General features: G+C 41.0%; 1 protein-coding gene across 1 annotated transcript in view; it reads left to right on the forward strand.

The window, feature by feature from the left end:
- Positions 1 to 12,276, forward strand: part of MEMO1 (mediator of cell motility 1) — a 111,967-nt gene extending 99,691 nt beyond the window's left edge. The window contains exons 8-9 of the mRNA XM_073627873.1: positions 2,499 to 2,603; positions 11,519 to 12,276. Coding sequence (XP_073483974.1) covers positions 2,499 to 2,603; positions 11,519 to 11,650 — 237 coding nt within the window. The 3' untranslated portion in view covers positions 11,651 to 12,276. The remainder of the gene's footprint in view (positions 1 to 2,498; positions 2,604 to 11,518) is intronic.
- The last annotated feature ends 3,641 nt before the right edge of the window (positions 12,277 to 15,917 follow it).

Raw genomic sequence — 15,917 nt, forward strand, 5'->3', positions numbered from 1 at the left:
GGATGGATGGCTGGATGAGGCAGGAATTGTCACAGATCAGCGCTGTGGGCACTACAGATCCAGCCAACAGTGCTGCTACATCTGAACTCTCCCCTCTCTGCTCGCACTGTACTGATCGGTGCGGAGAGAGGAACCGGATATGTCAGTTTGTTTACAACGGAGCAATCACGTGGTAAACAGCCGATGTCAGCTGCCATTTACCGTGATATTCCCGGGTGTGCGCAGTTCTGGGAGGACGTCAATGTACGCCCTCCCAGAGTTATTGAGCCATGCTGTAGCCGTCATTCGGCTATGGCGCGGTCATCAAGAGGTTAAAAGAAAAATGTGCTGTATAGTGTTTTTAGAATTGGGAAGGGCCCTTTTTGTATACTGAAAATTTTATATATCTATAGCTATATCTATATCTATCTCCTGTTGAGAGTGACAACAACAGATTACAAATAGCACGCTTCAAATGAACTCCGGACCTTTTATCTGCTTCTTGTAAATAGGATAATGAGGGAATAATGAAGGGATAACACACACACACCTGGCCATGGAACAGCTGAGCAGCCAATTGTCCCATTACTCTTGGTCCCTTAAAAAGTGGGAGGCACATACACAAACTGTTGTAATTCCTACGCCGTTCACCTGATTTGGATGTAAATACCCTCAAATTAAAGCTGAAAGTCTGCAGTTAAAGCACATCTTGTTTCATTTCAAATCCATTGTGGTGGTGTATAGAGCCAAAAAGATTAGAATTGTTGATGTCTCAATATTTATGGACCTGACTGTGTATGTGTAATATTAAATATATATATATATATATATATATATAATTTATATTTTTACAGTGCCTTGCAAAAGTTATTCACCTTGGCTTTTTACCTATTTTTGTTACATTACAGCCTTTTAGTTCAATTTTTTTTTTTTTTTTTATATGAATTATATGTTATGGATCAGAACACAATAGTCTTAAGTTGGTGAAGTAAAAATATATACATAAACTGATAATTGTCATGTGCGTATGTATTCACCCCCTTTTGTTATGAAGCCCATAAAAAGCTCTGGTGCAACCAATTACCTTCAGAAGTCACATAATTAGTGAAATGATGTTCACCTGTGTGCAATCTAAGTGTCATATGATCTGTCATTACATATACACAACTTTTTGAAAGGCCCCAGAGGCTGCAACACCTAAGCAAGAGGCACCACTAACCAAACACGGCCATGAAGAACAAGAAACTCTCCAAACAAATAAGGGACAATGTTGTTAAGTACAAGTCAGGGTTAGGTTATAGAAAAAAAAAAAAATCCAAATCTCTGATTCCTAGGAGCACCATCAAATCTATCATAAGTAAATGGAAAGAACAGCAAACCTGCCAAGAGACTGCTGCACACCAAAACCCACAGACTGGGCAAGGAGAGCATTAATCAGAGGCAGCACGGCGACCTGAGGTAACCCTGGAGGAGCTGCAGAGTTCCACAGCAGAGACTGGTGTATCTGTACATAGGACGACAATAAGCCGTACGCTCCATAGAATTGGGCTTTATGGCAGAATGGCCAGAATAAAGCCATTACTTAAAGCAAAAAACAAAATGGTACGTTTTGAGTTTGCGAAAAGGTGTGTGGGAGACTCCCAAAATGTGTGTAGGAAGGTGCTCTGGTCTGATGAGACTAAAATTGAACTTTTTTGCCATCAAAGAAAACGCCATGTCTGGCGCAAACCTATCGCACCACCCAAAGAACACCATCCCCACAGTGAAACATGGTGGTGACAGCATGATGCTGTGGGGATGTTTTTCAGCAGTCGGAACTAGGAAACTGGTCAGAGTTGAGGGAAAGATGGATGGTGCTAAATACAGGGATATTCTTGAGCAAAACCTGTACCACTGTGTGTGATTTGAGGCTAGGACGGAGGTTCACCTTCCAGCAGGACAATGACCCCAAACACACTCCTAATGCAACACTTGAGTGGTTTTAAGGGAACACATGTAAATGTGTTGGAATGGCCTAGTCAAAGCACAGACCTCAATCCAATAGAAAATCTGTGGTCAGAATTAGATTGCTGTTCACAAGCGCAAACCATCCAACTTGAAGGAGCTGGAGCAGTTTTGCAAGGAGGAATGTGCAAAAATCCCAGTGGTAAGATGTGGCAAGCATATAGAGGCTTATCCAAAGCGACTTGAAGCTGTGATAGCCGCAAAAGGTGGCTTTACAAAGTATTGACTTTAGGGGGGTGAATGGTTATGCACATTTACTTTTTCTGTTATTTTGTCCTGTTTTTGCTTCACAATAAAATAAAAAAAATCTTTAAAGTTGTAGGCATGTTCTGTAAATTAAATGATGCAAATCCTCAAACAATCCATGTTAATTCCAGGTTGGGAGGCAACAAAACATGAAAAATGCCAAGGGGGTGAATACTTTTGCAAAGCACTATATAGATCTAGATATATATAACTTTTTTGTTTTTTCCTGTACCTTTTTTTTTTAACCAGCTCTTTTGCTTCCTTTTCAGGGTATGAGTATTATAGAACAACTAGATCCTGTGCCGTTTAGTAATTACTTGAAGAAGTATCATAATACTATATGTGGAAGACACCCCATTGGGGTGTTATTAAACGTGAGTATCCTATTGTTTGCTGATCTATTTATCAATATCTTAGCTTATATTCGGTGAATCTACGCTATTAATATCTCCTGTTTTCTGTTATACTCTACATCATATTAAACTGTCGGGTTACAGAGACCTATCTCTTTTCCACAAAATTAATGAAAAACTTGATCTGGATTTCTTCATATTGAAATTATTCCAAATCTTTATTACAGCATTAATATGTTTCTATCAGATTTCAGCCAAGTATTTCTTAACTATTTCGAGATTTAATAAATGCGAACTACTAGCCTCTAGGAGACTGTTTTTTTTAACCACTTAAGGACCGAAAAATTTTCCCCCTTAATGACAAGGCCATTTTTTTTACAATATTACACTGCGTTGCTTTAACTGACAATTGCGTGTCGTGCAACGCTGTACCCAAACAAAATTGATGTCGTCCCCCCCCACAGAGCTTTCTTTTTGGTTGTATTTGATCACCTCCTGCGGTTTTTATTTTTTGCGCTATAAACAAGAGTCACAATTTTGAAAAAACTTTTTTTTTTTTTTGCTATAAAAAATATCCCCCAAAAATGTAAAACAAATTTCTACATCTGTTAGGCCAATATGTATTCTTCCACATATTTTTTGTAAAATAAATCGCTATAAGCGCATGTTGATTGGTTTGCGCAAAAGTTATGGCGTCTACAAAATAGGTTTATGGCATTTTTATTTTTTACTAGTAATGGTGGTGATCAGTGATTTTTAGTGGGACTGTGACATTGCAGCGGATAGATGGAACAACGAAGTGACTTTTTTACACTTTTTTTGGGAACCAGTGACATTACAATAATCGGTGCTAAAAATATGCTGCTGTTGTACAGACACTGGCAGGGAAGGGGTTAACATAAGGGGCCATCAAATGGTTAAATGAATAATATTTTTTTTTTTGGCTGGAATGGCATCTATAATGTGCAACTCCCTGCTGGTTGTCACATTTTTGGGGAACGTTCCACCAGAGTTTGCAAATTTTTTTTTTTTTTTTTTTTTTCTTTTATTGAAAAAAATTTAAATTTACATAACAAAGAAAAAATAAAGACAAACATTAATCTCATCCAATAGGTACCAATAAAAAAACATACCATTATTATTATTATTATTTAAAAATAATAATTAATATTAAATAATAATATATAAAACATATACCAACATACTGCAGGGGTCTCTGAAACAAGAGAAAAAATAGAATAAGATAAACAAGGAAAAGAGAACCCATGGTGATACTCCAAACCCATGATGGGGGACCCGGAACCCCAGACGTCCCGGCCTCACCCCACCACCACCACCCCTGTACCCTACGGAGTAGTTGCACATCAAGGGAGGTGCCGACCAAAAACATCCGGGGCACCAAGGCCCGCCACCACCGCCCAAGATCACACATCCTTAAACCCTAATAAGAATATCCCTGCCTTATCTTCCTTCATCTAATAAAATAAAATCTATAATTTTCCTACTCCATCTCCCACAGTAATATTAGACCTATCGCACTAAACACACACAAGGACAAAAATGAAAAGGAGAGCGAACAAAATAAAACCACCCGAAATAGCTACTCAAACCAGACCCGCCTCACTCAAACCGACTCCTTCCACGGGAGCAAATCCTTCTTGATGTGGGGAAAAAAATTTCTTTTAAGGTCTTAAATATTTGGTTTCTGTCTCGTCACCATGTTGGGCCTGGATGGGTTGTGTCTTGGAGGTCACTTCCAAGACATGCCCACCCGGCCCAACGTCGGGACGAGACCGAAACTGAAGGACATTTAAGACCTAAAAGAAATCTGATGTGGAAAAATTGATTTGCAAACTCTGGTGAAATGTTCCCCAAAAACGTGACAACCAGGAGCTATCCTCCAGTGTAATGATCCTAGCTGATGCATATTATAGATGCAATTTCAGTCACTCTCGCTGGAAGGTTTTCCTTTTGAAGGATTATTGGTGTTGTTACACTAGTTAGTTACTTTCATCACATTCGAGTGGATTGAAGTTAATGTTTTTTGCATGAGACTGCAAGCTATTCCTTTACATTTTTATGGACACTGAATTATATATTGTATGGACACGTTATACACTATAAAAGATTTGTGTGTGGGTTATCCCTCTGTGAAGATGACTTCTTTAATTTGACTGTGGCTTGCACCTATTTGTCTAAGCCAATTGGGCCCTATTTGCGATTTTGAATCATTGCTGCTGCTTTATGCGTCATTCATCCATCTTTGACACCTGAGATAGTGTGGCGAGCCCCTCAAACGCAGTACATGCTTTACAATCTATTTGGACTTTTGCTCCCTAACCATATTCAGCGGGGCAAAAAAGTATTTAGTCAGCCACCAATTGTGCAAGTTCTCCCACTTAAAAAGATGAGAGGGGCATGTAATTGTCGTCATAGGTATACCTCAACTATGAGAGACAAAATGTGGAAACAAATCCAGACAATCACATTGTCTGATTTGGAAAGAATTTATTTGCAAATTATGGTGGAAAATAAGTATTTGGTCAATATCAAAAGTTCATCTCAATACTTTGTTATATATCCTTTGTTGGCAATGACAGAGGTCAAACGTTTTCTGCAAGTCTTCACAGGGTTGTCACACACTGTTGCTGGTATGTTGGCCCATTCCTCCATGTAGATCTCCTCTAGAGCAGTGATGTTTTGGGGCTGTCGCTGGGCAACACAGACTTTCAACTCCCTCCAAAGGTTTTCTATGGGGTTGAGATCTGGAGACTGGCTAGGCCCCTCCAGAACCTTAACATGCTTCTTACAAAGCCACTACTTTGTTGCCCCGGCGGTGTGTTTGGGATCATTGTCATGCTGAAAGACCCAGCTACGTTTCATCTTCAATACCCTTGCTGATGGGAGGGGGTTTGAACTCAAAATCTCATGATACATGGCCCCATTCATTCTTTCATGTACATGGATCAGCTGTCCTATTCCCTTTGCAGAGAAACAGCCCCAAAGCATGATGTTTCCACCCCCATGCTTCACAGTAGGTATGGTGTTCTTTGGTTGCAACTCAGCATTCTCTCTCCTCCAAACACGACGAGTTGTGTTTCTACCAAACAGTTCTACTTTGGTTTCATCTGACCATATGACATTCTCCCAATCCTCTTCTGGATCATCCAAATGCTCTCTAGCAAACCTCAAACGGGCCCAGACATGTACTGGCTTAAGCAGGGGGAGACACGTCTGGCACTGCAGGATCTGAGTCCCTGGCGGTGTAGTGTGTTACTGATGGTAGCCTTTGTTACGTTGGTCCCAGCTCTCTGCAGGTAATTCACTAGGTCCCCCCGTGTGGTTCTGGGATTTTTGCTCACCATTCTTGTGATCATTTTGAGTCCACGGGGTGAGATCTTGCGTGGAGCCCCAGATTGAGCGAGATTATCAGTGGTCTTGAATGTCTTCCATTTTCTAATTATTGCTCCCACAGTTGATTTCTTCACACCAAGCTGCTTGCCTATTGCAGATTCAGTCTTCCCAGCCTGGTGCAGGTCTACAATTTTGTTTCTGGTGTCCTTCGACAGCTCTTTGGTCTTCACCATAGTGGAGTTTGGAGTGTGACCGTTTGAGGTTGTGGACAGGTGTCTTTTTTTTATACTGATAAGTTCAAACGGGTACCATTAATACAGGTAATGAGTGGAGGACAGAGGAGCCTCTTAAAGAAGATACAGGTCTGTGAGAGCCAGAAATCTTGCTTGTTTGTAGGTGACCAAACACTTATTTTCCACCATAATTTGCAAATTCTTTCAAAAATCAGACAATGTGATTGTCTGGATTTGTTTCCACATTTTGTCTCTCATAGTTGAGGTATACCTATGATGACAATTACAGGCCCCTCATCTTTTTAAGTGGGAGAACTTGCACAATTGGTGGCTGACTAAATACTTTTTTGCCCCACTGTAGTTGGTTATTTATATTTACCACTGGATAGAGATATTTAAGAATAAATTGCCTTTTAAAAAAAAATAAACTTTACATATTAAGAAGTACATGCTTTACAATCTACTTGGACTTTCATCTTTTGAAAAAAAAAAATAGATATATCTATATCTCTATCAACTCGGAGCTTAGTTTACCTGACCTTGATACTTTAACCTGGTGGTTGCTCTCCCATGGGCCAGCTGGCTATTTTTTGAGATCATTGACCCTTTTTTCCTTCCATGGACACCTAGTATATTATACTACATCCATTTTGGGTCTGTTTTTAAATTGATTTATCAATCTCAATGTGCCTAACTCTACTGGTCCTGGCGAAGCGGATGATCCGCGTAACGTGTTGACCCTTCTAGCAGATTTTATGCACAGATTTGTTTGTAATGTATTATATTGATAGCAACATATGCTTTTTATTTTGTGTAAAGACAAAATTCTTTTAGACGTTTTGTATGTTAGTATCTGTTATTTTGCACATGGGGGTATGTCTAAAGTCCCAACACCCATTCTCCATCTTTGCATCCTACTTCTCAGTCTGGCTTTAACCACATGGCTATTGAAGCCCATGTCTTAAGAGATAGTGGTCTGAGTCTGTTATTACTACCTTGCTAAAAGCAAGAAAATTCACTTGCAGAAATATTTATCGTAACTGGAAATCCTCCTTTGCTTAGTGTGAACACAGGCAATTCAATCCCAGAGATTACTCTGCCATGTATTATGGCCTACAATCGGGTTTTAACCAGAACTTGTCCTTTAAAGCGGTAGTTAAAAACTTCCCTGCAAGGCAATTTCATAATGTGCTAGTATGCATTGCATACTAGCACATTGAGACACTTACCTTAGAACAAAGCCCTCCAGCGCCACGCATTCACCGCTGAGAGGGCTGACATCATCTCCCGATCTTCCTTCTGGATTCGTGGCCGGGGGCATGATGACATAATTTTACACAATTATGTTTACAGCACGAGCTCTGATGGTCTGGCGCTGTATGCCGAACCCTCAGAGTGCATGCGCAGGTGACGTCACCGGCTGCAGGCTCTCTGAATATATAGTAAACCGTGCAAGTTTAGGAGATATTCACAGTACCTACAGGTAAGCTTTATTATAGGCTTACCTGTAGGTATAAGTGGTGTAACAGTGTTTACTACCACGTTAATCACTGGAATTGTCCTTTTTTTCAAATACCTTTTGCAGTAAGCTCCACTTGTACCCTTTGCTTCCTTGTGTTCTCAACTTGATTATCTCTGCCCTGCAGAAACCACCCTCGAAGCCATCATGAATATTCCCTTAGATGACTTCTCCTGGAAAGTGGCCTTTTTGGTTATCAAATTAGACGTCTGAGTTGAAGGCTCCTTGTAAGGAGCCATTCCTCATCCTTCACAATGGCAAAGTTGTCTTGTGCCCAAGACCTTTTTATCTTCCTGAGGTCATATCTGTCTTCCATTGCAATGTGAACATAGTCCTTTCATCCTTTATGCCCGATCCCAAGGAAATCTCTTCTTTGTCTGTATATAGCCAGAGCCATTTTGAGTTTACCAAAAAGCAGCAGCTTTGTTCAGACAGATTGATTACCTGTTTGTCCTGTACGCAGGACCCTGCAAGAGACACCTTGTTTCTAAAGTCCATTACTCGATGGATAGGAATTCTGTTTGCCAAAGCTTACAAATCTCCTGTGTTTTCATGCGCCCATTCCACCAGATTGCAGCGGCACGCTGAAGTTGGGTCTTTGACCTTTTTGTTGGGTGTGTTGGCATAGTTCTGTTTTTGTTACCTAGTTGTTGCACATCCTTCTAATTCATTGCTTGGGGACGTCTCAGTTCTTAGCCTGCATTTTTGTATGATTTTAGGATAGAGGAATTTTGACTTGCCTGTAAATTACATATTGTGGAGTACTGTACAGGACACAGGCCACCCTCCCTTCCATTCCTTGGTTACTCCTGCATTGCTTGCTATAAAACTAAGGATGCAGTAGAGTAGGGTTATAGGGGAGGCACCCAAGAGTGTGTCCTCTAAAGTTTTGCCAGTGTCCAATCACCTGAAGATACAAGCCTGTAACATGAAGTCTAGGATTACTTGGCCTGTGTCCTGTAATTGTACTCCCAAGATTTGGAATTTACAGGTGAGTAAAAATTCCTCTTTTCCACTATGTTTATAATGGATTGTCAAAAATAACTTGCAGTAGGTTTGTGTTGCTGTTCTAAAATAAACCAGACTTGTGAATCAATCAGACAGAATTTCAATGGAGCTGGTTCACATATATGTGGGCCAGTTGCAGTGGGAATTAAAAAATGTTCCTGTGTGTTTTTCAGTCCGGTTCAGGTGTGATTTCAGTGTTAAATTTGCACCAGAACTGCTGAATGGAAACCACACCAGACTGCACCAAAACCGGATGTGCATATATGTGAACCCAGCTTTAACAAGAAAATAATTGAGGGAACAGGAGGTTTATTTATACCAATGTTTGGTGTTCATACATAAATGTATGGGTTGGTTAGATCATTTTTCTAGATATCTGCCACCCACTAAGAAACCCATTTAGCATAGTTTTTTTTTTTTTTCAGCCCACTGGTTTTTAATTTTATTTTATTGAATGCATTAGACTGGATGGGTTGGGACTCTTGGACACTGTCAGGCTTTCCATATTCACATTTAAATTGATTCATGCAATAAAATTTAACTTTTTTTTTTTTTTTTTTTATCCTCCGCCCAAAGCTTACCATGTTACAATCTGTGCAATCTCTATTAGATCTATAAACAAAAAATGTAGTGTAATGACCTGCATGATTCGATACAAACTAAGTGGACTGTTTAGGTAGGCCCGTCTGTGACATAGTTTTGGAACTCTAAGTATATTGTACAGAGATTGAGCAGCTACGCTGTATCTTGTGGCCAGCATAAGGCACCATTAAAGGAGAAGTCCAGCCAAAGCTCGTTTGGCTGTACTTCTCCTATGGATCACAGGAGTGCAGCTTGTTTTGCACTCCTGTCACCCGTTTTCAGCAGAGAGTCTGCAGCTCTCTGCTGACAGAGCTCTGAAAACCGAGTGATCGTCTGTGTTTGATTGCTCGATTCTCAGTGTAGAGGTGCTGGGGAACAGATGCAGCATCAGACCGATGCTGCATCCACCTAGGTAAGCATTAATCTTGGAAAAAAAAAAATTCTTTTTACTTCTCTTTGAAAAGACCATCTATATTTCTCCAACATCTTACCTTAACCTCTTCACCATCTTATAGTTTTAGTCCGCCCTTCCCTCTCCTCCCCCCATTAAACTCTAATACAAGACCAGATCTTACTGTAATGCATGTGCTGGTCACATGCATTCACACATAAGCAGAGCATTCTGTAATAATAGCAACCCTTCAAAGTATACCAAACAAATTTGAAGTTCTTGCCTGACGCAACCTCTACTAGGTAATAAGTCATAGTCATAACAATTCATAACACCCTGCTTATCAACCTTGACAGTCTTACTTTGTTACTCCTTTACTTTGTTCTCAATTGAAACATCACTGTTGTATGTATAACTTTTCAAATCCACTATACCTTTTTTTGGTGTAATTAACCAATGTTAACTATTCATGGTCTAATGTTGTAATTTGATAATGCTCTTGTCAATGTAATATACCCTTATAATGTTCTGCACTTTTGCAAATATAAGTGATTTGGAAAAAAATGAACATCTATTTCAACCAAGAGAACTATAATCCATGTGAAAATATATAATCTAAATATAAATTTGCGCTGATGCGAGTTTACATAGGCCCATAATAGGTAAAAACCAAAACGTAAATTCCATATAAACTATAAAAGTGCTTCAAATCTGGTGTGCAAAAAATGCAGAAAATGATTTACATCTGATGTGCAAAAATATTGCAGAAGAATTTTCAGGCGTACCAAGACACCCCCCACATGTGTCCCCACTTACCAGATCTCAATGACACTCAGCTTTTCAGTCTGGGGGTCAGTACAGACTTATAACGATATCCAAAGGATGTCACAGGATGGCAGGTTCAGTGATGAAATTTGATGAGTGATCCTTCAATGTTTCTCAGCCATAAAAACCAGGTACCCAAAGAAAAAAGGGGATCAATAGTGAAGTATGCTAAGAACAGATATTTATTGCGCATAAAAAGTGCATACTTACAGACGTAAGTTAAAAAAACAGGCATGGAATCGGCAAGAGAATACAGCAAACTCCGTCAGTGGCGTTCTTTCCACAAGACCGGAAATGACGTCAGTCATGCCGGAAGAGCGTTGCGTCAATGCGTTTTGCCCTCCCACAAGGCGTCCTCAAAGGACCTGGGAGGGCGAAATGCATTGACTCGACGCACTTCCGGCACGACTGACGTCATTTCCGGTCTTGTGGAAAGAACGCCGCTGTATTCTCGTCAATTCCATGCCTGTTTTTTAACTTACGTCTGTAAGTATGCACTTTTTATGTGCAATAAATATCTGTTCTTCGCATACTTCACTATTGGTCCCCTTTTTTTTTCCTTTTGGTACCTGGTTTAAATAGCTGAGAAATAACATTGAAGGATCACTCATCAAATTTCATCACTGAACCTGCCATCCTGTGACATCCTTTGGATATTGTTATAAGTCTGTACTGACCCCAAGACTGAAAAACTGGGTGTCGTTGCGATCTGGTGAGTGGGGACATGTGGGGGTGTCTTGGTACCCCTGAAAATTCTTCTGCAATATTCTCTTTGCACTTTTTGCACAACAGATGTGAATCCTTTTCTGCATTTTTTGCACACCAGATTTGAAGCACTTTCATAGTTTATATGGACTTTACGTTTTGGTTTTTACCTATTATGGGTCTATGGTTGTGAGCGCTGTATTTATGTATTGTCATTATAATCCATCATGGTCTGAGCTTATGAAGAAAAAAAATATATAATTTTTTCCTTATGTTTTGTTTGAATAATAATTAATTCTCCATTCTTTACCTTTTTAAGGCTGCAACAGAACTCCGAAGGAATGGAGTTAACATGAGCTTCTCGTTTTTGAACTATGCTCAGTCTAGCCAATGCCGAAGCTGGCAGGACAGTTCAGTGAGTTATGCTGCTGGAGCACTTGTGGTGCATTGAAGCACTGAGCTCTCAGGGATGCCACCTCGAAACACAATGCTGACACAACGTTTTCTTTCTGTCCATGGGGTCATAGCCAAGCAGTTGCACAACGCTGCTCTGGGGATTAAGAGGAAGCTCAACCCAGTTTGTAGTTTTCACACACACGCACACACACACACTTACTTTTCCTTTCTTTTTTAGGTGTAGTCCTACCATGATTTTCTTTGTTTCCTTCCATTCGAAGCAAGAGTTGCTTTCTTGGTTATAGTATCAGAAGTTGTGTCAAACTGTTTGTGACCTTGAGGACTAATGGCAGGTGGTGGCAGAAGATTATACAATGTTAGTTACATGGAATAAGTTAGCCTTTTACCATAACCTAAATTTGCACTGTTTGCAGATATGTGCACATGTATTCAGCTTTCAGAATAGTTTTGCAAGTTGTAAAACGAAACAAAATTATAACAAAAATAAAGGGTGGAAGCTTTTTAATAAAAAAATAAATAAATAAAAAAAATGCATTTATAAATTATCCTTTATCCTGTATTAGAATATAATACAACCCATGTATAGTTGGTTATTACCAGTGTTGTACAACAAATACCTTCTATTTTAGTTGCTAATAAAGGGCTACACAAATCGGTTAATATGGTGTTTTCTTTCCCATATGGCTCATGTGACCAACTGTTTGTACTACATTGATATAGGTCAACAAATCTTCAAGTTTTCTAGCTGAAACAGTGTAGCGTTGCCATCAGTGCTTCTGTACTGCCATATACAAGTGCAGCAGATCCAGGTATCTCCTGTTGTGGTCTGGTAAAGCATGCTTAGTTGAGGAAAGGCATAAAATGCGAGCCTGTAGAAAAGAGCTTTTGTGGAACCATTATTGTGACAACAGAGTGTGATTGATTTCCAAGAACAAATCCACCACTTCTATGCTATTTTTGAATGTGCACATCACCACAGCAACACTCAACAGATGACCTGTGATGACAGGGGCTCAAAACCCAAATCTTTGCTAGTAGGCATTAAGAGTCTGTAAAGCCCTCCCCTGCTTGTGTCAATACTGAAGTATACTACAACTCATGGGGAGGAGGTAATTGAAACAATTTTAAACCAAAGTATACATATGTGACTATAAAGTCTATTAGCTATACTAGGGCAAAAAGGATTTAACCAAAGTCACCAACATATATAGCATGGTAGCAATAATCTAGTAGGCATTTTAACAAGAAAACTTGGCAAAATAAATGATCATACATAAGACATGTAGGAAAACCCAATATCAAATGCCCAATCTGTTCAGACTGCACACACCATAGCTTAACACTATTGCTATGCAAGTTCCTGGGCACGTTACCACAACACATGCTCAAGCACTACAATGCCATTCCTTTTGACTGGAACCACAATGCATGGTAACATACCTGCGTAGCAGTATACCACGACACACTGTGCTGCTTAGCTAAAAATGCATTTTTTGCGTGATGGTGCATTTGGCACCCATTCAAATAAATGGACTGCCTAAACACAACCCACATTACTATGTAAGCGTTTTATGCAATGAACCAGAATGCAATGGTGTAAATGGGCACATGAAGAATTGAATCCCCTATTTATGACATTGCAATATTGTTTTTTTTTGGAAGCAAATCCATTGTTTGCTTTGCAAGGGAATATATGTTTGAGGAATGTGGTGAAAATTCACTTTGCAAAGAAAACCAATTGGGGGAAAACTGCAATTTCCCTTGAAAAGTGAGCATCCTTTTTGTAAATCAACCCCAGTATATCCAAAAGTATGCAATTGCCTTCTCTGAGTAAACTGTTAGAAGCAGTCATCGGACATGTAAGCAAACTAAAAACCAAATGTCTGTTATGATCAATGGCACAACCATCAACCCATCCCTGCATGCCAGGGTGCTAGGTGTTATCCTGGACTCAACTCTTTCGGCCCCACAGCCAATCACTTTCCAAAGTTTGCTGCCTCAACCTCGGGAGCCTCTTAAAAATATGCCCCTTCCTAACCAATGACACCACAAAGCTCCTAATCCATGCCCTGATCATCTCTCGCCTCGACTACTGCAACGCCCTTCTCATTGCCTTACCTTTACATAAGCTATCGTCTATTCAGTCCATGAATGCTGCTGCCACACTCATCCACCTTACAAACCGCTCAATGTCTGCTAACCCTCTCTGCCAGTCCCTCCAAATCACCCAACAAATTAAATTTAAAATACAGTAGATCCTTTGGATTGCGAACGTAACTTGTTCTGGAAACATGCTTGTAAGCCAAAGCACTTGTTTATCAAAGTTTATTTTCTCCCTTCGTCTTTCAGGACAGCACCTGGAGAGAGCGCAGCTCCACCCACTTTCCCAGGAAACACTGCAGTCAGTTTCTTTAAAGACCGGACACTTCCACCATGGCCTCAGTTGTAGTGTTTCCTCCGCCATGGTGGAAGCGCTGCAGGGAACCAGGGGTGTGCTGCGCTTTCTCCAGGTGGTGAAAGTTAGGGCATACCGGATCGTTTTTTCTTCTTTTCCAAGACAGCCCAGCATCCTCCCTGACGCGTGGGGGATTCTCCGGTGCCTCCTCCTCTTCATGCTCGGCGAGAGCCAGGCTGCGAGGGTCCCGTTCCTACAGACCGGTGGCAGGGCTGTGGAGTAGAGCGGCGTCTATTCCACGGGCCGCACGCCTTCCGGGTTCGGATGGCAAGCGCGTCATTTCCGACCGGGGGCGGGGCCTCGAGCGGCGCGACGCGGCTTCCGGTTCCGGCCGCTGGAACGCAGGAGGGGGGGGCGGTCTCCATGGCTGATTTCATTTCCGGCCCTCACAGCGGTGAGCGGCCCGGGAAAATCAAATAAAAGAGCACAAACGCCGCTGTGTGTCCTGTCAATAATGGAGGACGATCAGACGGCGGTGGCAGGAGCAGGAGCCACAACAATCAGCCAGGCTCAGGTAAGCAGGGATACTGGTCTCTGTCTTTACTCTATGGGCATTTATAATGTTTATATATTATCCCTTCCCTAAAAAAAAAAAAAAAAAAAAAAAAAAAAAGTGGGGAGCCTGCAGATCACTTGGTCCTGAGTACTAAAGGAGGGATAAATGATTAATTATGTTTTAAGGTGGATCTGTGGGGTGATTCACCGGCTGTGGAACAGATCATGGGTGTTAAGGGGTTAACTTCCTTGGTGGTGTTTTTTTCTGTGTTCCTTATACAGCATGTAAGCTGTTGTTTGTGAAATATGGTTCAGCTATTGTCTTTTTTCCCTTGGGATATTGCAGAAGGCTAAAGAAAAGACCAAGCATGTCTCCCCTATTGTTAAAAGGAAGTGTCCCTCTTGTAAGGGGTTACTGAGGGATTCCTGGCCCAAAGTATTATGCAAATCTTGCATTACGGACATAGTTAAGGAGGAGACAGCTCCTGCTAGTCCTGCAGCTCAACAAAGTGAATTGCTAAGCTCTTTCAGGAAGGAACTGGCAGACACCTTTGAGTCCTTCAGGTCCTACCTAGATAGGCGTCCAACGGCGCATAGCAGTGTGGTGCCACATTCTCTATCCTCTGTTTCAGCATCCAGAGGGGGCAGCGACTCAGAGGAGGAGGAAAGTAACATTTTACTAAATTCGGAGGAGGAAGCAGAAGAAGTAAATGAAGCTTCTTCTCCTTCTTCTAGGTACAAGTTATCCCTTGAGGAGGTAGATGATTTGCTGAGAACAATTCATACTACCCTTAACATCACAGAGGATAAGGCTCAGCTATCCCTACACGATAAGATGTTCCAAGGCCTCGGGGAGGAAAAACATAGGGTTTTTCCTGTACATAAATTTTTATCAGAGACCATTAAGAGGGAGTGGAAGGATCCAGAGAGAGCCCCCTTCTTTTCTAAATCCCTCAAGCGAAGGTTTCCGTTTGATGAGGATAGCTCGCATATTTGGAATAAAAAGCCAAGACTAGACGCAGCCTTTTCCCAGGTATCTAGGAATACTGACCTGGCCTTTGAGGACATGGGTATCCTTAAAGATACCATGGACAAAAAGGCAGACTCCCTATTAAGGAAGGCATGGGATTCTTCTTTAGCAAATTTGAAGCCTGCCATGGCCTCAACTGTGGTAGCCAGAAATCTGGAACACTGGCTGGAGCAGCTGAAAATCCACATTGAGGCAGGGACGCCTCGTAAGGATCTGCTTGATACGCTACCGGTGTTATCAAAAGCGGTAGGGTATATAGCAGATGCCTCAGCGGAGTCAATCAGGATGTCAGCCAGATCCACAGCTCTGATAAACTCAGCT

The sequence above is a fragment of the Aquarana catesbeiana genome, linkage group LG04 (assembly GCF_042186555.1).
Source record: "Aquarana catesbeiana isolate 2022-GZ linkage group LG04, ASM4218655v1, whole genome shotgun sequence".
Lineage (NCBI taxonomy): Eukaryota > Metazoa > Chordata > Amphibia > Anura > Ranidae > Aquarana > Aquarana catesbeiana.